Source organism: Xiphophorus couchianus, chromosome 17 (genome assembly GCF_001444195.1).
Source record: "Xiphophorus couchianus chromosome 17, X_couchianus-1.0, whole genome shotgun sequence".
In the NCBI taxonomy this organism is placed as follows: Eukaryota; Metazoa; Chordata; class Actinopteri; order Cyprinodontiformes; family Poeciliidae; genus Xiphophorus; species Xiphophorus couchianus.
Genome location: NC_040244.1, coordinates 10287960 through 10312680, shown reverse-complemented (window position 1 = coordinate 10312680; position 24721 = coordinate 10287960). Strand labels below are relative to the sequence as shown.

The 24721-nt window shown below is 41.7% G+C and overlaps 1 protein-coding gene across 8 annotated transcripts in view; it reads right to left on the bottom strand.

Moving 5' to 3' along the window:
- foxp2 (forkhead box P2) overlaps window positions 1–24721 on the bottom strand; it is a 117799-nt gene that overhangs the window by 30050 nt on the left and 63028 nt on the right. For all 8 annotated transcript variants that reach the window (XM_028043833.1, XM_028043827.1, XM_028043829.1 and 5 more), the window contains 5 exons: window positions 16491–16580; window positions 6060–6197; window positions 4186–4275; window positions 1638–1827; window positions 538–838 (listed from right to left, as the gene is read on the bottom strand). In XM_028043833.1, coding sequence (XP_027899634.1) covers window positions 538–838; window positions 1638–1827; window positions 4186–4275; window positions 6060–6197; window positions 16491–16580 — 809 coding nt within the window. The remainder of the gene's footprint in view (window positions 1–537; window positions 839–1637; window positions 1828–4185; window positions 4276–6059; window positions 6198–16490; window positions 16581–24721) is intronic.

Sequence of the window (24721 nt, the reverse complement as noted above, 5' to 3'; positions counted from 1 at the left end):
GTCCTTATTATAATATCGCCCAAGAAAAGCCTTTGAATAATGCATGGCCCAGATAGGCAGATATGTGAACAGCCAGTGTTTCGGTGCTGGGTGCATTTATAAAAGACGCCATCACAAGGATAAACATCCTAGAAACGCCACTCAAGGCATCACATATTCTGTTTACATGACAAGCAAGCAAGGAAGGTAATTTTCAAAAGAGGAAAAAAAGAGAGACAAAGCACTAAATACTTAATGTACAAGGGGGTTACCTTGTCTTGTCTGCCAGAGAGGTTTGTTATAAGTGTAAGTGTGCCTGCCTGGATGGCTTCTACTCCCCGCGTTTGATATATGTGTGCAAGCTAAGTTTGTTCAGAAGCTCCCCTGGGAGCAAAAGGCTTTTATTTTGTGCTTGAATATCAGTGAGACACTAATAAACAATTGAATAAATAAACAAAACATCTTGTTTTCCCTCGAGTTTCCGCACAACAACATCAAGCAGCTTGTTGTGCTCTGCCATTATCTCTAAAAGGCAGCCTGATGGTTTCTTTCCTCTACCTCTCGCGCTCCCTTTCCCGCTCTCGTCTGTGGTTGAGGATGGGCGACTGTCCGTTGGTGATGGCGTGGTGCGATATGGGCGGCGATGCTTTGGCAGGATTGGAGGAGGAGGTAGTTGAAGTGGAGTTGTTGGTGGAGAGGTCTAAACCGCTGCTGACCACGCCGGTCCCGGTGTTGGCGCTGCCGATGCTGCCTCCGCCGCTGCTGTGTTTGATGCCGTTGTCCTCCATGGTGTGACCGCCGCCGCCACCTCCAGTCACGTCCTTCCACAGCTGCTGGAGTTCTGCGGGGCTCAGGCCACCTGTAGACACCCAAGAGGAGGGAGAAGTTGCAGTAAATAGTGAGTGTGCTGAAAACCCTAACTTTGGAGAAGGTTCACTGCTGAAAAGCTCTAAACCACTCTAATCTTTCTGCAGTCAGGTATTGACTTTAACTGGAAAACAGCTCACTTGTGTAAAAAGAGAAACATTGAATACACAGAATAGTTGCCAGTTCCACCTTGAGGCAAACAAGGTTTTCTATTTCAGTGTGAAAACTCACTACTCTAAATTCACTCCTGTGATCTCGTCAAACACTTTCCTGCCTGTTGTTTTCCGTCTCCGCCATTTCAATGGTAAACAACAAACAGGAGTGTTTACTTGATCCGGCTGGAAGAAAATGGAGTCTGTTTGCCACTCTCCCTCTGTGTTTGTGCTTTTCATTCATCTCAATAGAGGTAGTAAACAACAACAACAACAACAAGCACTGATAGGAAGGGGAGCGGGGGAATAAAGACAAAGATGGAAAACAGTAAACACAAACACTTGCAGAGCTAAGAGAGAGACAGAGGTAGACAAAGAGAGCAATAAAGACAAGGAGGAAGAATGGACGACTAAACAAAACATTCATGTGCAGAGTTAAGGACAAATTGGATGGTAGGGGAGCATACCAATGAGAGGCAGGCAGACAGACACACTTAAAGATAACGCAACAGGATTACATGTGCATACCAATTACAACAACTAAGACATGGGAGAGAGACAGAAGAGGGAAAGACAGCACTTATACTTGCAAACAAACAACAGGAAGTCATGTGCTCCGAACGGACGCAACCGCCTTACCTGGTGGGGGCAGGGTCTGTCCGGGCAGGGCGGCCTGGCCTGGAGCGGGCCCGGGCAGCGAGAGCAGGCCCTGCCGCTGCATGTTAAGCAGGTGCTGCTGCTGCTGGAGCTGCTGCATCTGCAGGAGCTGCTGCTGGAAGACGAGCTGCTGGGCGGCCAGCTGCTGCTGCTGCTGCTGCTGCTGCTGTTGCTATAGAGAGGACGAGGAGGGGGAGGAGGAGGAGGAGGGCGAGGAGCAAGAGGGGAGCATGGAGGAAGAGGAGGGAGTGAAAATTATGGTGGAATTAACAGCTGAGAGAGCAGAAGACATTGGCTTGCCATTTGGAGAAATCTCCTTCGCCTTTTCCGTGACCTTAGCTATGCCTCTTTGCTTCTTCCTCGCAGGTCCTCGCTCTCTGTCTGCTCACACTTAAGTCTTCCCTCCTGGTTTTTGGGCTGTACCAAAGTGCTGTTATCTCCTCACAAAAGTGAGGCTGTCAGTGTGTGTAGCTTCTGATTGTGCATGATACTAAGCCTCTGGTATAATCCTTTCCCCACCATCCTCAATAGTTAATTGTCTCGCCTTCACTGATGCTCTGCTACAGCTTATTTGACCGGAGGGAGCAGAAAGAATGAGAGGTTTACAGGCTCCTTGTGCATTTGGATGCACGGTCTCAAGCGCACATGTAGCATGCCACCACTGCTCCCAAACCCCCTGTACACTCGAGTCTCCTCAGTAAGCCGTTTATCGCCAAGCCAGACAGACTGTGGTGACACACAAAGCAAGGTGGGATGTATCAAACTTGAAATTGCCATGCAAAAGTATTCAAACCCCCTTGAGCTTTTTTTTTTTTTTTTTTTTTTTACAATTAAAGGTTAGGTAAGGATGCATTCACAGTGGCCCTGTTTATTCTGCTTTAATCCAACTCTAGTTTGCTTGCCTAGAACATCCAGTTTATATGCAGAGATGTGAAAGTGAAAGTGAACTCTGACGTGGACCACAACATCGACCTCAGATGTGCCTACAAACCTTGGTCTAGTTTAGATTGAAGTGAACTCTGGTGCAGTTTGAATGGACATGTGAATGCCAACAAGATCAGAGACCACTTGAAAAGCAGGAAGCGGACTGCGGTGTCTTAAGGTTACGGGAGAATTGGTTATTGGTCTTTTGCCAAAGACAAAAGACAAACCCAACAACTGTTAAAAACTGACACTTCTCCATTTTTGTATACATTTTGTGAAGAAGGAATTTGAGGTCAGTGTCTTCTTCAAGGGTCATCTTTGTTTTCATTTCAGCACCACCACAGGCGAAAGAGTAAACAAGTTGCTCAAAGGGTTTGGTTTGTCTGGCTCAGTGCAGTGTGAAGTCCAACTAAGTCTACAGGAAACACCCAAGATTTTCTGCAAAAAACCAAGACAAACTTGGGGACAATTGTAAGCAGGAGTAGTTTGGTATATTGCCTATGTGTGCTAAAACAAAATACCACCCCAATATATAATCTCTTTCTTCCTGCCGCTCTTCCATATAGGCTAGATTTGGAGTGAATAACTTAAAGTTTTCCCACCTAAGCTGAGGATCACTGCAGCTCCTCCAGAATTACTACAGGCCTCCTGGCTGTCTCTCTCATTACTGCTCTCTTTGTCAGCTGAGGTGAATGGACACATACCAGTAGGTTTTGCCGTTTTGAAATATTCAGATGATTGAGTGAACGGTGCATAGGAGAGGCACAACTTGAGATGCACTCACTGGAAAACAGGCTGCATAATGGACTGACGGAGGGAGACAGTTTGCTCCCTTCCCTTGCAACCTTCCGGCGTGCCTCCAGAGAAATAAAGGGGCAATTTCTATTCCATATTTGACGGCAAGGCCACTGAAAAACTCTATTCTCAAATCCAAACAGAAACAAAGCCGCCGGGAGGTCGGTTGCGACTTCCTGTTGAGGGCAGCATAATGGGCTGATTGAGGAGACACCGAGAGGTGCATCACGGAGGCAAAGAAAAAGAAAGGGTGTGTGTGTGTTTAGGTGGTGCATTCTTTCTTTCATATCAATTTAAATACTTCCACTGTTTTCTGGAGGTGGCCCTGCACGGATTCACAAGGTTCAGCATCAACAGTCTTATGCAAATGTGCTTGAGGTGTCTCGCTTGTCTTCGGTAAGAGGAATGGAACAGCGCCGTGTCTGTCAACCTGCTGCATCTCAGTGAGATTTATGAGAGTCAAACACTGTAACTTTGATGTTGTTGAGGTGTTTGTACACCCAGAGAAAAAATTAATTAACAGTTTGAATTTTGTTATCATTCAGATGTCACTCACTACCCTTCATTAACACACACTTGAATAGTAGGCATGCTATATTATGATTATATCACCATGAAGCTGTCAGTTTCCCCTGAAAGGGAACAGGAAGTATACATTTTTGGTTTTGGCTGATAAAAAGGGACTCAAAAGTAAAAGTATATCCGTGGAAATTAGACATACATTTGTTTCCCTGTGTGTGTGTTTGTCTTTATATCTCCTACGTGTCTTTAAATCTTTGTGCATGGGAATCATGCGTGATGTTGCATCTACCTCTTTAGCCTGCTTGCCGGGATGCTGTTGCTGGAGAAGCTGCAGATGAAGCTGCTCCTGCTGTTTCTTATAAAACTCCTGCAGGTGTTGCTGTAGACAAAAAACATCCACAGAAAGACAAAGAACAAAGAGAAGATACATTGAATAAAATTTTTCCCCAACTCTTCATCTCCAAATGATAAAACGACTACCTAACCGGTAAATGGGCCATTTCTGGAAAAAAAAGGTATTTTTTCCTACCATATCTTATCACCACCTGTTTTATTAACATTAACGTATTGTGTGGATGCTGTTACTAAGTGAAGATGATTCACTGTCGGTAAGGTGTTTGAAAAAGAATACAGAGAAAGCACAACAGGTGTAACCAATAACTTAAATTCTTTTCCCTATTAGAACATGCTGGCTGTTTATTCTGACTGCTATTCAAAGAGTAAACAAGAATTTATAGTGGATTTTGAAATGTTAACTGCATATAGGACAGGTAAAGATGTAACATTTCTTCAGTAAAGAATGTATTTCATAGCCTATTAGGGATTTAATCACCAAGTAGTCAGAAACTCAGTGGAGCTTAAGGAAAATATTGAACAAAATGCAATAAACATAAGTTTAAAATGTGTTTGGAACCACATTCAATTGTATTGAAACCACGCCTGGAGTAGTGACACGATTATTAAAGAGGGACAATCAGAATGACTGACATTCTTAATTAAACTATTCTCTTTCCCTTAATCAAGTCTATGAATGGGAAATGCATTTCAACTCCGAAATGAGACTGTACCAAGCGTGCGGTTCCTCAAGTCGATTTCAAATATTACATCATCCATCACCTATCGTTCAGCTTCCTGTGCTCAGCCCTGCTCCCAGAGTCCCTGATGGAAGCTTGTCAGGGAATTGAACCAGCGACACCACCAGAGATGGTTAATTAGAGGTGACATGAACATGTACATCACTTTAGGATTCTTTTTGGTAAGCGTGTCAAGGACACTGTGGTGAGTTAGCAAAAGTGAGTGTTGGCAGGAATGACTTATGAGGGCGTGTTGACAAACTGCATGTAAATCTTGAAAATTACAATCAAGATGTAAAACCCTTATGAAATGTAACATTTACAGAAGTGTTGTAGTGATTTTTATTGATCCGTTCAACTCTGTGGAGTTTAGACTTTCCAAAATTAGAATTCTCTACTTTTGTGCGAGTCGCACCCTCTGCTTTTTGATCAGGCTGGTTAGACATTCCAGAAGCTACTGGCCATTATTTCCTCGCTTTGCAATTTTCTTTTACTTCCTAAGTTTGCATTATTTCCACCAATTTGGTCTCTTTACTGGATAAAGCCACTGTATAAGCTCTTAGTTTTTGGTTCTAATATAGAAGGAACTCCTGGGTCAGTGCTTATTTAATATCGTTGTCCTTTCTACCTTGAACAGGAGACAGTTACAGCTGCTCTTGTGCACTTGGTCCTGGTGGCTTCCAAATAAAAGCCAGTGGTTTCTCATCAGTGTCTCCACACATTCAGGATTAAATCAGCAACTTGATGCAATCATCAATTAAATGACCGACTGAATGTGACTGTAAACATGATTTGACGTCTTGTGAATGACTAGGATTGATTTGAACAAAATCTGGACCAAACTGAATTTGAAACTGAAACATTTTCAACTGTAGCTGATTTTTCCTTGTCAAGTGCAAACAGGTGACATTCATTTTGAATTTTCTCTCTATAAATAAACTGCAGAGTCGAACAGGTGTGAATACGCAGGCAACAATGCATACCTCAAGTGTTGTTGTTCCTGCAATCTCCCGGCTACGTGTGTCATTAAGTTTGTTTTTTGCTTTAGTGTTTCATAGTTTTCTTTGTGCATGAGTGTGTGTCTATGTACCTGCTGCAGCATCACTGCCTGCTGCTGCTGGAGCAAAGCCTGGAGCTGCTGTGGGGAAAGAACCTGCTGCTGGAGGATCTGCTGCATCTGTTGTGGCGTGATCACTTGGGGACTCATCATGGCCACTGACACTGGAACCTGGACATGGATGATATGTAATGAAATGATGGGAATGAGAGTCGGGGCGAGGGAAGAGGCACGGAGAGGGGCAAGACAAACAAGATGCAATAAATGTGAAAATGGAGAGTGGAGAGAAGGGCAAACAATGGGAGAGCAGGGGGAATGGGTAGGGAGATGAGAAAAAAATTGGAAAAAGTTTGAAAAATAGAGCGTTGGAAAAAAAACCCTCATCTAACATAGAAGTGTGGATCTACTGGGAACGAGTAAACTGGTGGTTGGAAAGGTAGGGAGAGCAGGCTGTGACGTTTGGCAGCCTAGAAGAGATGCTGAAGGACACATGGGTGCTGTATCTTTGTGTTGCTGATCTTATTTTTCTGCCTTTATTCTGCTGGGAGAAGCTGGGGGATTTAAATAGACATAGACCTTAATTAGCAGGACCCCTGAACTCCCCTACTTTAGAGTACCTATCAGTGCTGCTGCTGTTAAACAGCTTAAAAATGCACAATTGTAAAATTGATTATAACACATTGCCAAGTGCTGGGAATTTAGGACTCACCTTTAAGTTTTTAATAAAGGTGAGAAAACCCCCCCAAAGAAGCAGATGTTTAACTCCTTTTTAATTCTCTTTGGACATGTTGATTAGAAAAAAAAGCAACCAAAAAAAATTAAAAATGGTGCCATTTCTAGACGTTAACTTGTCAAGAGGTAGAAAAAAAATTTAACACAATACTTTATTTCTTCCAAATTCTTCTCAGGCAAAAGCGTCAAACTTCTGAGACAGCAGATCAATATGAAAACAATATGTTTTGCTGCTTTGATTGCATGTGCGCACTCTGACAGGGGAGTAGAAGCTAACTGTTTTATTTTGGAGTTTTAGCTCTGCATGGCAGCTTTAAAAATTTAACCCCTCAAGAAGAGAAGATTAAGAGTAAAATCCTGTGAATGATTTAGTATCGAGCTGATACCTTGGTCCAACGTGCAAAACTTGACTAGACTGCCAAAAAAAAGTGAGGTGTAGTCCATCTTTTCTGTATGACCTTTAAAATACACTCTAACATCACCAGCATACATGGAAATCAGTGTAAGCCACAAGTGTTTGGGACAAACAAACACGGTTGGAACATCAGCACGGAGTAACACCTTCACTGATTCTAATTGCAACAGTGTTTGCCACGGAGCTGCCATGACAGTAGCTAGCCTATATGGGGTGTCAAGGGGCCAATAAGACATCCCTGTCCTCATTGCCAGCTAATCAAGCTGGCTTGATTACTTTCCATGCATGTCTCTCGTTCCTCCCTCCTCCTCTCTGCTCCTCTCCCTCTTTCTGTCAGGCCTTGACACGTCCTTGTTTAGCTCTCCTCTCCTCGATGCCCACACCCCTCCCCGCCCTCGCCGCCACCACCACCCCAGGTTTCTCCCCCCTCTTTGATTAGCCGAGACATTTGCATGGTCACTACACATTTTTCATTTTAGAAGTCATTATCCATTAGTGGCTCCTGATCGCCCGCCTTGACTAATCCTGATGAACTGAAAATCACAGCTGAAGGTCAACTTCCAGCCGGCCCCGCTGCACATTCATATTCATATTCAAACAAATCCTGCCTCCATTGTTCATTAGGGTCTTAGAGAGAAGGGACTCCATCTAAGGTAGGAGAGATGGAGGAGGTGGCGGCTGTTTGTGGTGCATCTCTTTTCTTCTTTGGACTCCTTCGTGCTTGCGAGGGGACAGGAGAAATTGCATTCACAATAAGCGAGTCGTCGAACAAAAGCTGTCAAAAGTTGCAAATTAAACAGTCCATGTGTAATTATGCAAATGCTGTGCTTACACCTTCAGTGTTATTAACCCTTAAAGGTACATTTGCTAGGTAAGTAATTACCCCTGCAGTCACTCCTGGTTTTGTGTTAGATGCCATTACAATGGGACAAGTGCAGCGGGAAAACAACAGCAGAGATGCTCTCATTAAGGGTATTAATTGGGTACTGGCTCAAAGACGTTTGGGCATAAAAAATAAAAAAAAAAATAGATGCAGGCATAGCCGTGCAGGGTTTACCACAAATGTATGCGCATACATATGTAAAGTGGAATTAAATATAAATTGTACACGGAGCTTCAAACTGTTTCTGCATTGTGTGGGTGGTGAAATACAAGCACTCAAAGTCAGGTATTTGTAGGTGAATAATGCAGGATGTCATCAGCACAGAATAAAACAAGACTTCAAACAAGAAATGCAAAATTAAAGCAACGGAAAGGGGTAAGAAACAGAAAACAACGAGTTTATGAAATATGGAAGCTCTTTTTATGCTGTCATTAGCTTTATACATAATGGGTGATAATCACCCACAAAAAAAGGGAGAAAAAGAAAGAAAAGGCAAGAAGAGAAAAGAGAGGGGGGAAAAAAGGCACTGGCCCACATCTGCTGTGAAGTGCAGCACAATGCTAATTCCAGCATTTAACTGCATGCTTTTCTGCTTGACGTATCAGAGGCTCCTAGATGAAAGCAGATAAGTAATTGCTCTCCTGGTTCTTATTCTTCACTGACAACCCATAAATTTAATTTTACACACACGTTCATTTACATTTTCGAGTATATGACATGATAATTGCGGCAATATAACACCTCCATTCTGCAGGATCCTGCAGGAGGGCTTGATTGACGTGAGCGCTGAATTGAAAGGAACAGGAGGCTGAATTGCTTCTCCTTGAAATGATTTTGCCACGAAGGGATGAAATTAATGAGCATTTAGTAGACGTTGGCAGCGGCGTAAACATCCACGCGCCACGAATAGGCTCTTCTATTGCAGAAGAGGGAACTGTACATCCATTTGTTTCTCTGTTATCCAGAGAGAAAGGATGGGTTTCCAGTTTTGGTATGCAGAAGGTATTGATGACACTTATTGAAATGTTGAAAATTAGCCACGGCTGACAAAGCCATTGGAGTCTTAGTACCTAAAAATGTTAGTCCCTAGGTTTTAGTACTGGAAATTCCCATTGTAACAAACTTACAAACCAGGTATGACTGTACCCTTTCATTGTCATATGAACCATAAGCGATGCTTTGAAGCTTACTTGATTTAGTGTAAGCTCAGCATTACACTGAGCTTGTTGTTGATGAATTTTGTCTTGAAAAGAGTTAATGTTAAATGTGTTTCTATCAAAACAAGGTAAACCAGGCAAAAAAAAAGGAAAAAAAAAATTTTAGGCTACATATTCCTTTCATTTTACTTGAGTTTAACACAACTTACTTTCCAATAAGGAGGAGAACTAGTGATTAGATGCCAACTGCAAACACTGTGGGGCGGTTATCAACGGCAGACGCTCCTGTCATAAGGACAGGAAACAGAGCGGAGCTGCAGACACCGCAGAGATAAAAGCAATAAGAAATCGAGGGGTCCTTGTCTTTAATTACTGTGAATCCTTGGCAGGAAAGAAGTGACTGCTAATTAAGCCACTGGCTTTATTTTTTTTTACACACAGAGAGACAGGGAAAGATTAAGAAATCAGGAAAAGAGGGCAGAAACCCCACCACTTTCATCATTGTTTGGCAAAATGCAGACCCCCGTGGTAGCCTGTTGACTTGTGACCTCTTGACTCCCTTATAGTTGCTGCTCATCTGCCAGCCAATTACAGCGATACTGATAGCCAGGACGCTTCCCTTAGCAGAACAACAGTGCTGGTAAAGCTGGCAGGATTCAACTCTGACGTTTAAGTACGCGGCCTTGCAAAAGTATTCACATCCCAGCCACATTTTCTCACATTAAAGCTACTCATTTTAATCTATTTCACTGAGATTATCCATGATAGAGAACTAAGTGGTGCACAACTGTGAAGTGGAAAGAAACAGATTAATTACTTTGAAAAATATGCTTTAAAATACAAATTTGAAAAGTGTATGCATTTGGATTACTACCCCACTAACCTGATGCCCCTAAATAAAGTAATTTCCAACCCAATGCCAGAAAGTGGCTTAGAACACAATTAGGTGGTGGTGGCATCTTGATGTGGTGGATGTTTTTGCTCAGTAGGGACAGGGTAGCTAGTGAGAGTTGACAGGATGATGAGTGGAGCTAAATGTCTGTATTTTGTAGAAACACATTTTGCTGCAACAGCACACCTAGATCTGCTGGGGTATGTCTCTGCCCATTTATGTCTCTGCCTATTTGATCATTTTTCTTTGCGAAATATTTGATCAGCTGATCACTGATTCTCTGTTGGATTGGTGTCTGAACTTTGTTCAATTCTAGAACATGGCAATGTTTTGACCTAACCTATTAATCTGAAGCTCTGACTGTATGTTTACTATTGAACCACTTTCCCAGTTGTAAATCATTTTCATCCTCCTGCACATTTTCTTTCAGAACTGTGCTTAGCTCCACCCATTTTCCCACAAACTCTGATGGAAAAACTTTCCCATGCCATTACTATGTTTCACCATGCAAATGGTCTGTGATGTATATTTGGACTTTATTTACTAATCAGGTGACTAAAAGCAGTTTGTTGTACTGAATGCATCAGAGTAAAATAGCTTGAATCTACTTTTTTCCCCCAGATTTTCTCTTTGCTGTATTTTGAAAATGCATAATTTTTATTCCTCTTTACAGTTTGTCTATGACAAGTTGTAAAACAGTTAAAGGAGTATTAATACTCCGCCCCCCCCCCCAAAAAAAACAACATAAAAATTAAACATGGTGGACAAGTAGAGCATCTGAGTTTAAATCAAACATGCATACATGGGATCATGTCTCCAACACATGTTCGGCTTCTGGAGATCGATATTCTAGTTTGTCAATCGTAAAGTTAAGTGGATTACTGAACGTTTTCCTAAATCAATTTCTATTGCAGTTTGGCAGGAGTGCACAGCAACTGCAATTAATAATAACATAAAGACCCATCATGTAAAAGCATCTAATAGAAGTCCCAGAGGAGCTTGGGATGGGCTTAGCACAATTTCCATATTGATTTATCTCTACATGTAAAAACTTACTGATTAGGCCTTGTGAATCCACTGTTCACTGGTGTGCACCTCATGCACATTGTTTGCTTCATTATCAGTGCACACCGTCACACCTTTATCAGAAAAAGAAACTGGCACAGTTCTCTCCCCACTGATGCTTACCAAACTCCCTAAAGGGGTGCAACAGTAAGAGAGTGAGATGGATAGAATTAAAAGGAAACTGCAGCGAGAGGAGAGAGTTGAAATAGAAAGTGTGAGAGCAGGTGACGGGAATGTTGGTATGCGTGTGTGTGTGTGTGTGTATGTGGATTTGGGGTGGATGATGGGGGAAGGTTGGGGGACATTTTCCTCTGATGTTGCAGGTAATATGGCCTCCACTGGATCAGGCTCTTCATCAGTGACACACAGTAAATTACAAGTGCTTCAAGCAGCTCAGTGAATTATAGTTCATCACTTGGAAAGGCTTTCCCCCCTCACCACCGGGGCCCAGGCGTATCAGATCTGCCGGTTAGGATCCAATTAACACCCTGGCCAGAATCATCTGATTGCATGTGTAAGGGCTGGTATAACTCGTTTATTGCACCCATGTATCTTCTGTCACAAGGTAAATTTGTTGCTGCTACATCAAAGGTCTGAGCTACTTTTTTTTTTTTTATCCCTCCCTCTCACTTTCTCTTGATCCCTCAAACTCAGCTACCTCGCCTTGGGGTTGCATTTCAACTTCTTTTGCATCACAATGATGAACCTACTCTGTCCTCGCAATTTAGCAATCTTGTCCTGTAGGTGTTGTAAATGCAAGAGAAAAAAAAAAGATGAGGTAGGGTAGGGAGTGAGAGGGAGAGGGGGGTGCATGAAAAAAATCTTGTTTTCTGGTTACAAAAGAAGCAACCAAGGGTGTTTGACTTAAAACATGCTGACGTTTTTTTTTCACTCCCTCTCTCTCTTTTTCTTTCTTTCTTTCTTCCTCAGAGTCAACACAAGTTTTCCTCATGAATAACATAATACCCCCCCCCCCAAACCCTCTAGTTTTTGCTGTGATAATTTTTCTCTATTTTCAGATGCAACCAGAGGGGATGCAGTGGAAAGATATATTCATAAATGTAAATGTGAACTAGCATCCTTTTCACCAAGCACACTGGAGTAAGCCATCCTGTACTCGAGCGCCGAGACCCTTTAAAAGACGTGCGCTTCCATTGAAATGATATTGGCTCGCTGCTGAAATGTGTAAAGTTGACCTTTAAAAGTGTGACACTTCCTGAGATGGCCCAGTGCCCACAGCTACTCTGACTGGTCTGGGCAGACCGCTGCAAACACAGGAGAAAGGCGCCAAAAGCCAACATCCTTCATGATCCATAAAGCCTTTCTACTTTGAAACGAATGTTGCACAGATGGAACCAAAGTTATTGGTCTCATAAAAGTGCATTCACAGCTTGACAGTGTGTGAGGGTGACCACGGTGGTCGTAGCAGCCACTTGGGGCAAGTTGCCTGGCTCTGGATGATGCAGGATACAACTTTAATCCCTGCCAGAGGAGGTCGGGCTGCAGGCTCACATTATCGAGCGTCCGTCCAACACTGGCAAAGTAAAGTCTGGGCTGGGAATTCCAACTGTTTTAAGTGCACCTCAGAATTCCTACACGATCTGAAAAAGCATGGGATGGGACTGACATATTTTCTTTGATTCACAGATTAAGTTCACTTCACTTCCTTCCTTCCTACCTCCCAACACACCAAATATTTCTTTCCTTCTTTTTCCTTCCTTCCTTCCTTTCCTCCTTACTTCCAACCCACTGAGTCCTTCCTTCCTTCCTTCCTTCCTGTCAACCCACCAAATCTCTGCTTCATGCGTGTCTTCCTATACTAAATGTTGTACTCAAGTGTTTAAAATCAGGAAAGCAACGGACTGAGAAATGAAGATTTGAGTTTGGAAAAGGAATCTTGACATGAAAACCATGCAGGGAACAATTCCAAATAAAGTCTTGCGATCATTTAAATGTCTATTCACCGACCGTCATAAAACTACTCAGACCACCTTTGCAGCAGAAAACTTTAAGAGTTACTGGTCATGTTTGCATACGAGTGAAAGGGAGTGTAAAGATGTATTATGTACACGCGGGCTTGAGCGAAACAACTTCCACATTCATAGGCCTCTGTAATCCCCTTCATATCTCCTTGTCCGCATTTCTTTATTTGTATTCTAAATGTCAGTGTATAAATGCCTTTTGGGGTGTGTGGCGGAGTGAAAACATCAGCAAAGAGAAGAGTGGAGATGAGCAATGGTAAAAGAAAAAAAAAAAAGGAGCACAGACAAGAGGGTGCTGTGCCTTGGGAGAGCCGTGTAAGCAGCAACCGGAGACAGGAGGATTTACAGGAAGAAATAGGTGTTTATTGAGTGCTCCCGTGGGCTTACTGGGTAATAATAGACCTGTCACATAACGCAAATGTGGAGAAACAGCTTCTGTGTGTGTGTGTTTGTTGGGCTGTTGTTGTTTTGTATCCTGCGTGTGTCTGCGTGTGTGTGCATATTTCCGTGGCAGAGCTGCCTGCCTCCGCATCATCAACTTCTGAGCAGCAATGACGAGCAAACGGATAGAATTAGTCAGGCAAGAGCCTTTAGCTGCTAATACGAGTAATTAAAACTGCAAGCTGAGGCACTTAGATGCTTGTGTACTAAATAATTTACATGCCATGATCTATGGATCATTTCTCTCTCCTAAATAGCAACGATGGGAGAACAAGAGGAGGGGAAAACAGGCAGAGGATTTATCAGCGTCTTCTGCCATAAGCAGGATGTCATGGTTATATTAATCCTTTTCCCACTTTCAGCAGCCTTAATCAGACAAGGGGATCAATCCGCTCCATTCCTCGGGTGGAAAACATGTAGCTTGATTGCCGCTGACTTTTATCTAGCTGTGAAGCTAATAAAATATTGCACTGTAGCGTCTGTTGTGGCCTCATAATCCAGGTAAATAACCCAGCTTTATTGAGTAAACTCCCTCAAGACAAGAAAACAAAAAAAAAGAAGAAAAAAAAAACTGGCAGTGAAAAAAGGTGGTTTAATGAAGGAAGTTCCTCCTGCTTTACTCTGATATTTACACACAGGAGTATGTATGTATTATGGGAAAATGTCATTTGAAATGAGAGGATTCAAAGCTACTCAGCTGCATATTCCTACTGTAGAAATGAAGTTGAACTGAAACTCAGAATCAACAGTTCTTCTTTTTGTTTTTACAGTGCAACTCTGTGGACGCAAACTTTTAGAACAAAGAGGTGACCTTGTTAATAAAGGCTGGATCAACAAATGGACACGCAGAGAGCTTTACGGGCCCTCAGATTCCCACCGTCGACCAGTCAAGGATGGAGTAAGCAAATGTAAATATTCAATATTTACCATCTGTTGGTGTCATTACAGTACGGTGCTCGGACCTGGGTGGACAGTTATCAAGCCCCAACACATCTTTAAATTGATATGGGTCCACAAATCCTGTTTTGGATTTTGTGCACACACATATAAGATCAAGATTGCGTTTGTTTGAATCTACACTGTCACGCCAAAGTATTTTTTTCACATTTTGCAACGTTACAAAAACAAATTTCAATATGTTGTACTTGGAAATAGAAAATATTAAAGAAAATTCTCTGGTCAGATGAGATGAAAATGTAATATGCGAAATGAAAACGGCCAGAAAAGCTGTTAGAAGTTAATGGAGGATGGTTAGAGTCACAAAGAGAGCTGTGCTGGAACAAAACATCTTAGTAGCTCAAAATAGCTTAAGAGCAAAGAAAATAAACCCACAATAAGATAGTTTATATCAGATAAGCATGTATAAGAATGGACCAGTCAAAGCCTATACATAAATTCTTGAACATTGCTGTTCATACATACTGTCTGACTGATTCAAAGCTGTTTTGAAAAGAAACATTGGTATAAATTTTAGGTTTTAGGTGGCAGCATCATAATGTGGGAACATGTATTTACACTAAGTACTGACTCAGGGAGTGGGGAGACCGATGCACGTCAGACTTTTCAAATTTATATTTGTTAAAAATGTTGAAAATCATGAAAAGAAACAATCCCCACAGTATGACACTACCACCACCAAATAACCTATAGTCAGTTTTCTGTCACTCATTGGAAAGTTGTTCCAATGCATCGTCTTTAGGTGTGTCAAAAGTGTGTGGGCATGTGGGGGTGTGTGTGCGCTGTACATCAGCAAGATTTTTTTTGCAGTACATCAGCAACAAAATGTAACAAGTTGATAGGGTTATAGTTATTTTGCAGGGCACCGACTCACTTCGGATCCCACAGACTCCAAAAGCTACATACGTACCGCAGTTTCAAGGTGCAATTTGGATGCTTCCGTCTGTGAAAGGCCTATCAATATTAACACATTTGAGGAGTCTACGCTGAATAATTCAAGGAAGAAATATGACAGAAGAGTCTTTGGCAACCTTATCTCTTCACCGGTGTGTAATTAGATACACGGGGGTGTGACTCCAATTCAAGGTGTCGCCATTGTTAGACTGTGAAAATATTAACGGGTGAGGTTAACGCCAATTTCCCTGTCATTAATGAAATGCACAGAGCTTCCTAATGAGGTAAACCACTGCTCCTTGATAGTACTTATTAGCCGAGAGCAGGGCACAAGCTCTCACACTTCAATTTCAAACCTCTAAAACTATGACAAATATAAATATATACATATATGAAAAATAGGAGCAGATGTCAAGGGGCCTTACCTAATTTGATAGAAGAGTAAACTAACTAACTGCCTTGTTGACGTAAACGAGTGGGATGAAGAGAATGCTCGTGTGAGAAAAATATCTTAACACCGGGAAGAAAGAGGGTGGCAGGCAGCGTGGACCAGAGTGTGAAGGGGTGCGCCGGCATATGTGTGACCTTTTCCGACTCACTGACAACAGAAATAGACAACCCTACAAATCAATAAGGTAAATTAGCACCGAAGGGGGGGAAAATGACAAGCGGATAAAATTAGCTGTGCGACCAGCTACTCAGACTGACACACATTTCAAACAATAACCAACCCAAGGATTTCCTGTGTCAACAACGCATGGATCTGGTGAAGAATGCAGAAGCAGATTACTAAATAACCTTTGGATACGCTCGTCACAAGAATGTCCGGCTCAATTGACACGTACTCTGAGTAAAGCTTGTACTTTTCTTTGTTGTATTACTCTTGCGAGGTTTCATGGGACTGACTTGTTCATCTTAAAAGATTCTCGTCCGAGGCTTGCGTGGGCAAACCAAACACGCTTTGTGGAACAGAGGAAATCTTCTTTATGCGGAGGAGCACATATTACGAATGGACTTTGGAGATTAGACGGAGGGAACTTCTTTACCTGCAGTGGACGCTGCTTGTCCTGGCTCTTTGGAGATTTCAGGCCACTGCCTGGCTGCTGCAAGAGTAATTGCCTCGCTGCTTGTAGTGCCTGGGAAGACGAGAGCACAACACAAAAGGCATCTTGAAAGATGGAGATGACTGGGAAAACATTTCACATCTTAAGTAACAAACGGCACCAGAGATATGTTTCAGTAACAACTCGTACGGCTACGACCACAAATAAATACGGTTTGTCTGGAGCACCTCTGAAGAAGTAGGGGGGGATGACGGGGAGTAGAATTGACCTGTCTAGTGTGTGCTCAACTGAAATATCCACTTCCCTCTGCAAATTACCACCACATTTGCATATTCATAATATCAATGTGAAGTAGAGGCAGCACCATGTGAAGTGTCCCTGGGAGCTGTAATTAAAGTTGACAAAATCAACATCAGATTACATTTAGAATGAATTAACCAGCAGTCCGCGTTTTACACTGTGCATTAAGGGTGCTTATGTGCCGCAGATGGGTAGATAGATGGAGAGATTAATAGATTTCCCTTCTTGATAAAGAAAAAAAATTACTACACAGCTGTTTACACATGTCTGGGAGTATTTGAAGTTCGCCTTGGCAAACTGTACAATTTTTCATCAACATGAGTTGAGATGGGGAAATGATATGCAATGTTGCGTTCAACTAGAACTATACCAGATTTGAGCAACAGTTTGGAAAACCATGAGGATCCTCCCCATCCCCCCCATTTAAAAAAAAATTATTTTCACTTAAAGTAAAAGATTCACAGATCCTAAACTGCATTTTTACACATATGTAATTGTTGAATGCTCCATTGCAGTTTGGATACAGCTATAAACGGCAAATTGTGAGAACAATATCTTTCTAAACAAAAAAGTATCCAAAGGGCTCCTTTTTTGTCTTTTCCAAAACAAAATCAGGGTTCTGGAAGCATAAAACTTCACCAAGGTCATTTAAAAAGTCAAAAAAGCCCTTTAGCTTATTGATAAATGGAAACTATAAAGCAGATGCAAAGCATCAACATTAATAGTCAGATACAGTAGTTGAGTGTTGCCCAAAGAGAAGCTCTATCAACGCAACAGGGCAATTCAAGGACTTATTCCTTTCTTACTTGAACATAGGAATCTCAAAAATAGATTCAATAGGATGTCAAGCTAACACATCACCAAACAACAACAAAAGACAACTCAGTACAGCAATAACAAGTGGAATTATTCTCATGAGATTCTGTGCAACACCCTGAGTAAACAGATTTGCTTATTATTACACAACGTGTTAAAGAGAAAACAGAATGATGAGAATCAAAGACACTGAGGACGCAGTTATTTCTTTACGGTTTCATGGGCTTACAGCTCCCCTCCTGCTCCGTGGTGAACAAGCAGGCTGGGCGAGCAACTTCACACGATTCTTCAAGAGAAGCAGGAAAGAGGCTGGCAGTAAAGAACACTCTGCACATACAGATGCTCCACACAACAGAATAGCTTGTTCTGCGCTGGTCTACAAGCATCAAGCTGGAGTAGCACAACAACTTCACAGGTTTTTGGGCTTTTTTGTTGTTGTCGTTTTGTGTTGTTTTTGAATCAAGGAGGCAATGGAAAATAAAACTCAGGCAGAGAGTGACACTTCCTTAAGAACCACTGGTCCTCATTTCATTCCGGAGCTTGCCAGTATCCATGACAACGGCTGCTTTGACAGGGCGTGCATATGGCACAGCTCAAGCCAGCTGGTGGGAACAATGTTTGAACTAGTACATTGAGATCCTGAGCAAACAGGAGGAGAAGACAGGAGACAGACAGAGAAAAGGCAGAGGGGGGAAAAACCAGGGAGGGGAAGGAGGAGTGGGAAAAGTTGCCACATCTTGACCCCCCAGGGAACACATCCAATCCCCCCTCACCCTCCCACTCTGCTGATCAATTATGAAAAGACAGAGCTCAGGAGGTGCCTTGAGAGGTGGAGGTAGAGCTGGGGAGGGAGCTGTCTGGCTACTCAGGAGGAGCCAGGGCTTCTGATCTGAAGTAAACAAACACATTACACTGGCACTGAGTCCTAACTGCATTGATCCGTCTGTAAAAAGGAGTCCAGTCGCCACTAGTTTATATACATGCGAGTGTGTATGGTGGCTGTAAGCTGAGCCTTTGCCTTTTCTTCCAAACACACACCTTTGTAGACATCATCAACCACAGCGATCTGGCACGCACAAAGTTTTTGCGTTGGCTGGGAAATCAAATGTGGTTTTTTTTCTCCCCCCTTTTTCTTTTCTCCTTTTACCGAGCATAAAAGACAACATAAATTCCTTGAATGCAGCCAATCACTTTGCTAATTAAAACACAGGGCCCAATTAATCTCACCATGATTGGTGAATCAAAGTAATTATAAGGCTTATTGAGTCCTGCACACAGTAGTTAGAGGGGAGGGTTGCTTGATGAGTGCGACTCAAGGTAGCTGTCAGGGGGGAATGTTTATCCGCGTGCGAATCAATAATGACTCACTGTGTTACAGCCAAAGTCAAGAAAGCTTCTCGATGTTATGCACGGTCAAGAGAACAAAAGGGGGGGACATCTTTTAACAACACTTTCTTGCTAAAGTGTTCATATCCGTTAAACTCAACACATTTTGTTTAAAACAACTGCATTTTTGGGGAGGGTCTTATATGACAGGAAAATGCAAAGTAAAATTAAGAAGCTAGAGAGTCTGTATTTTGTTGAACTACCTTTCATCACAGCATTGCCAAGTTGAGGCAAATGTAGTAACAACATGTTGCTGTGGAGACGCTGACCAACTTCCCTACTTGAGTTCTCCAAGATGGAACGATATAAAGTATATAAAACAACATGGTGCTGTGTATTCAAACCCCTTGAACTTTTTCACATTTTGCCACGTTAAAACCACAAATTTCAGTGCTTTTTATTTGAGTTTATTTGTGATACCACAAGACAAAGCAGCTGCCATGTTTATAGCACTTTGTAACTTTATATTGTGAAAAGAATACTTTTCCAAAAAGCTTTGTTCATGGCAAGTATATACATAGGGAGATCATCTATGCCAAGCTTATTAAAAAAGAAAGAAGCCTCCTCATACCGAGGACTTCTCCAAACATAACACAGGCCTTATCAACACCGGACAGAACTTTTCCACAGTGGCTCGTCATGTCTGCAACCGTCTGGCACCTCCTCCATGGAATTGGGGTTAGCCATTTTTTTCGGAAAGTGTGTGATGGTGTGGAAGGTAAAAAGAAGGGGGTATTGGGGGGGAATGAAAGTTCTGTCCCCTTCACTTTCACTGGCTCTGAGTATTCAGCCATTACAGTAAAAAGCACCAATTTGTGCCACCCACTTCTCGCTCTGCATACATGGTGCGGCTAAAGCCCTTCTGAAAGCACAAAAAGGAAAGTCATCAAAAGTTGGCTGAAGAGCTGCCAGAGCAGACAAGAATAACACACACAGACAGACACACACACACACACAAGTACCGATGCGCCAACTATTTAACCTGGGTTGCTATGCATGAAAAAATGACATTCCCAGTCTATTAATTCATACATTGTATAAACAGCACAATGTGACACATTCTTAGAATGAGAGAGCACGGCAGACGGTGCAAAAGAGGGGGAAAAAAAGAGCCAGGCCCCCACTATATAAATAACAAGGCACTCATAGGCATATTTGATGTTGATATCCATCACTGAGGCTGGAAAAGGGGGAAAAGAAATACGGGGAGGGAAAATAACACAGCGCGACCAAGACCGCGACACAGGGATCCTTATGAAAATAAGATTCAGCCCAAATGGATCTGGTGTAATTGGTTTCAGATAGTGAGGTCAGGGAGAAAGGCGACACAGGCAACTATTATGCGAATCGAACTGAGAAACAAGAATGTTTACACAGGCATTCCTCTCCTACATTAATAGGCATGTAGAGATCACTAGAGAGGGCGCAAAAGGAGAAAGTGAGAGGAGGCTACCCCTCGTCTTACTTTCCCACTGGAGTTCTGCCGGAACATGGTAATAAGCAACCATCACAATGCAGCTTTGTAGGAAGCATGCAAAGATCTTAAACAAGCATGAAATAAATTATTAGGTGCTTTAATACTGGGCCAAACCATTGCAAATCTCCAGATTGCTTATTGAATGTGGCCGGCGGGGTGAGAAAGGAAACAAACTGAAGCATGGCGCTCTTTCAAATCCACATGGAGACAGCAGGATATTTAGCCATGACATTGGAAATGTTTGAGGGGCTGTGACATTGTGTTTGGACAGTGCAGATCACTTCCTGACTCAAATCACACTGGGAGTTGTTGTTATTAGGGGATTTAGCTGATATTGGAATGATGACACATGCGTGTAATATCCCGCTCTCAACAGGTACTTCTTTACAGAATGCCTCCACGTTGCAGAAAGCAGCTGTAAACAAGCCGTCAGTTGTCGATCAGTGAGAAATGGGGTTGCATCAGGGCTAACACAACTTATCTCGAGTGTGCTGAACAGATACTTTGTGTGGATGCGTGTGTGTGTGTGTTTGTTTTGGGGAGTAAAAAAGACTGTGTGTAACTCTGGAAAAACTCCAGCTGAGCTGACAGCTTTGACAACTCTCACTCGCACACACTTCCTGCGTAAGAATATACATATACACACGCACGACGCAGCTTCGCCAGGCTTATCCATCTTTGCTTCCGAGAAAACAGATTCAGGGGGAGGTGGGGTGTGAATAAGAAAAGAGAGAAGAAAAAAAAACAGGCCAAGCGAGATAAAAATAATGTAAAAAAAAAGTTTGTTGATTCTCATGTCATATCTGCATTAACACAGATGTTTCAAATAAACATGTATAACATGATTCAACTGCTTTTATTTAAAATAGAAAAACAAATATTATTGGTACTACTGCTAAAATAATCTCACATGTTGATGGTACTGTTTCAATAATGTTGTCTATGACATTGTTATTTTGACACATACTATAATCACAAATAGAGAATTTAAATCTATTTGTTTTCTTGTGTTATTCTGCTGTTTGGAGAATAGCACAACTATAAAAATCTATGATTAGCTGGTTGGACAGCAAGACACGGAGCTTGTACCTCGATAATTCTGATTTTAAAACAGTGTTACCATAGCGAGTGATGGGCGGGCATTCCTTTGGTTTCCTCAACATGACTGCACTTTTTAGCAACCATAAATATTTCCCACCAGGAACATCTTTCTTTTTTTGTAAGTGGGGGATATTTAAAATTTTACACCGCCCAGCAATGGGTCGGGGAGGGGAAGTGTTGTGTGGCTATGTTTTTTACAGCTGAGTAGGCATGGGCTGAATGAGATTTTCACTTGCAATTATTTCCACATGTGCAGAAATAAAACATTTTGATTTTTACAGGTAAATTGTTATCCGGAACATTTGTTAATAGTTATTTTGAGTGTGATAAAAGTACAGAAAACTTGCTCAAGTATTTAGACTATCTGCTCAGGTAGCCAGCCTGCAAACCATTGCTTTACAGAAGTTCTGGTTGTGGCGTACCAGTTGTAGTTTTAAAAACATTAGCCTGGTCAGAATGGTGCTTGGTGCTCCTCTAGTTTTCATACCATGGCCTTCTGTGTTTTTATCAAAATATTTCCAAATTCCCATATTAGGATGTCTTATATTTGAGTTTAACCTTGTGGCATCTAGTACAGTCTGTAGCAACAGGTTGAGGAGGGGCCAATGGTGTGTTTTGCTATGCTCCAAACACATGAAAAACAATAAATTGTTGTTTGTCTGGCCTCCGATTTATGGGACTTTAAACCCTAGAAATGCTCGAGGAAAATGGTCATGATGTTGTAACCAAACATTTCTAAACCTCAATATACCCGGTCCACCTTTACCTAAAATAATAATGGCTAATTGGGCAGACGCTACTTGCCTCTTGGTGGAATCTATATGCACTAAGAACTAAAATATGTACACCCTACCTTCTTATGTTTGAGTAAATTCAGCACAGCTGGAAGGCTGGATATACAATTGGCAGAGTTGGAAGGGGAAGTGGAAAAGATTGGTGGGTGGAGATATCCCACACAAAACTTTAATGTAAAACACAGGCTAAGTTAGTGAAAAGTAAGAGCATACCCTAAGTAACTTATCAGTGTGAATGAAAATGTTTTTAATCTTATATAAAGCTCAGAGTTTTTGATGGCATTCAAAAATGGCACAAGAGTCAAGAGTTATTTAAGGGTTATTTAACCACAAAAAGATTGGGACTCAAATTCGTAGGATTTAGTTCCTGAAACCAAGTACAGAGAGAGAAAATACTTGGAGGAAAAAACTCACTGGTGGAAATTTCTGGTGCTGCTTAATGATTTCACCAAAGTGGATTGTTTGGCGCTGATAAATGGGAGACAAATGTCAATGATGTCATAAAAAAAAAGTTCCAACAGAAATACGCGGGTGATTGCTCAGACAATATTTCCATGGGACAGAATAAAAGAACAAACCCGATAGAAAGGAGAATTTGGAAAGCATGCAGGAGTAATGAGCATTTTAATGTATGACTCGATAAATCAACAGTCCGTGGAGAATCTGCCTGGGCCTCAGGACAGAGGTAAAAACATCCAGCAGAACAATGGGCTTCTGTGTCCCACTCCATTACCTCTGTCTTTATATTTTCAGCTACTTCAGTTCCCTCTGTCTCAAATAAACTCCATCTTATGCACATCTGCATTGTTGGACTTTTACCTCTGAAAGGATACTTAGCCCTTTGCAGAAAAAAAAAAAATCTTGCAAATTGATTGCTAACTCTTTTCCTAACCATCGCTTTGAATCCATCTGTTCCTCCTCTGTTCCCTTTCCTGACACTCATTTCACAATATTCATTTCTTCCCCTTCGTCTTTCCTCTCCTCCCCCTCTCTCACCTCTTGTTTATTGATTCTCTAGATTAAGAATTCCTAGGGAGACGGATTGTAACACACAAGCATCAAATTATTTTGGGGTGTGCTTATTTCCCTTGCATCTATTTGGCCTGTGTCTGTAGACAATTATGCCTACCCAGTCCCAGACTCAGGTGCTAATAATGAAGGACAAATAGAAATCGTATGTGTAAACTTCTCCCACTGATGAAAATTTATATTAACTTTCTACCACAGTAAACAGAGCCGCATAGCTACACCGTCCCCGGAGGACTGATGAGATGAATTTGCTCTCTTCTGCCCCAGGTAGAAAGCTTGGGAAAGAGAGAGGCGTTCTGGTGCTAAGGGCCTAAACTCTATTGTGCAACTTCACACTTATTTTTCTCTGTCTAACAAAGACAAACTGTGAGCTTACTCTGCTGATTGTGGATCAGTATTCATGTTTTAAAGCTGAAGCGCTGCATGCGCACCATATACGTATATACCTGCTTGGCAGACCATGACCATGCATGATTAGCGGCCTTTCTTCTCTTTAACTGCAGGAATTGCATATCTACTTATGGAAAACATTGATACTAAACCTATTTGTCAATCCTTGAAAATTTGTATGTCAAATGTTGCATATATTTACCTTTAAAATTTGAAATAAAAGCAAGTATATTCCCAAAGACAGATGCAAGGTTCATTGAAACATCAATACAGTCCCTCGCAAAAGCATCAATACCTAAAAACCCTTTTGCATTTTATCAATGCATCTTATTGCGGTTCTCTTTTAATGGATGACAAAGGATAGGTAGTTTTAAAAATTGAAAATGCAAAATCAATTTGCATTCAGCTCTCCTGAGTCAATAATTTGTAGATCCACTTTTCCCCAAAGCACGATGTTGCCACCAAAAACTAAAAAGTAAAAAAACAAAGGATATGTAGATGAAAAGCAAAAAGGAACCCTCTTGGATGTAATATTTGGTAGATTTTGTCTTACAAGGACCATGTATTCACTCTCTGCATGCTCATAATATGTTTGTCCAATTGGATGAACTTACTCTGAACTTTATGCCAAAGCTTGATATAAATCTTTGGTGACTAGGACGCAAAAGCTCACAGCAAGGGGTGGGGGACTCATGATAATGGTGAAACAAAAATAAAGATGTGCCTTAGTTGCAAAAATGTTGTAATTGCAGGAATTGCATGTCTAAGTATTTGCAAATCCAGCTCCTTTTTTTTTTTTTTTTTTGAGTGTGGGTAGACCACTGATGAAAAAACAAACAGACCAATCAATTAGCAAATTCTTTAGCAAAACCACAGACAAATTCTGATTGTTTTTGATAAAAGACTTTCCACAGAAGTAT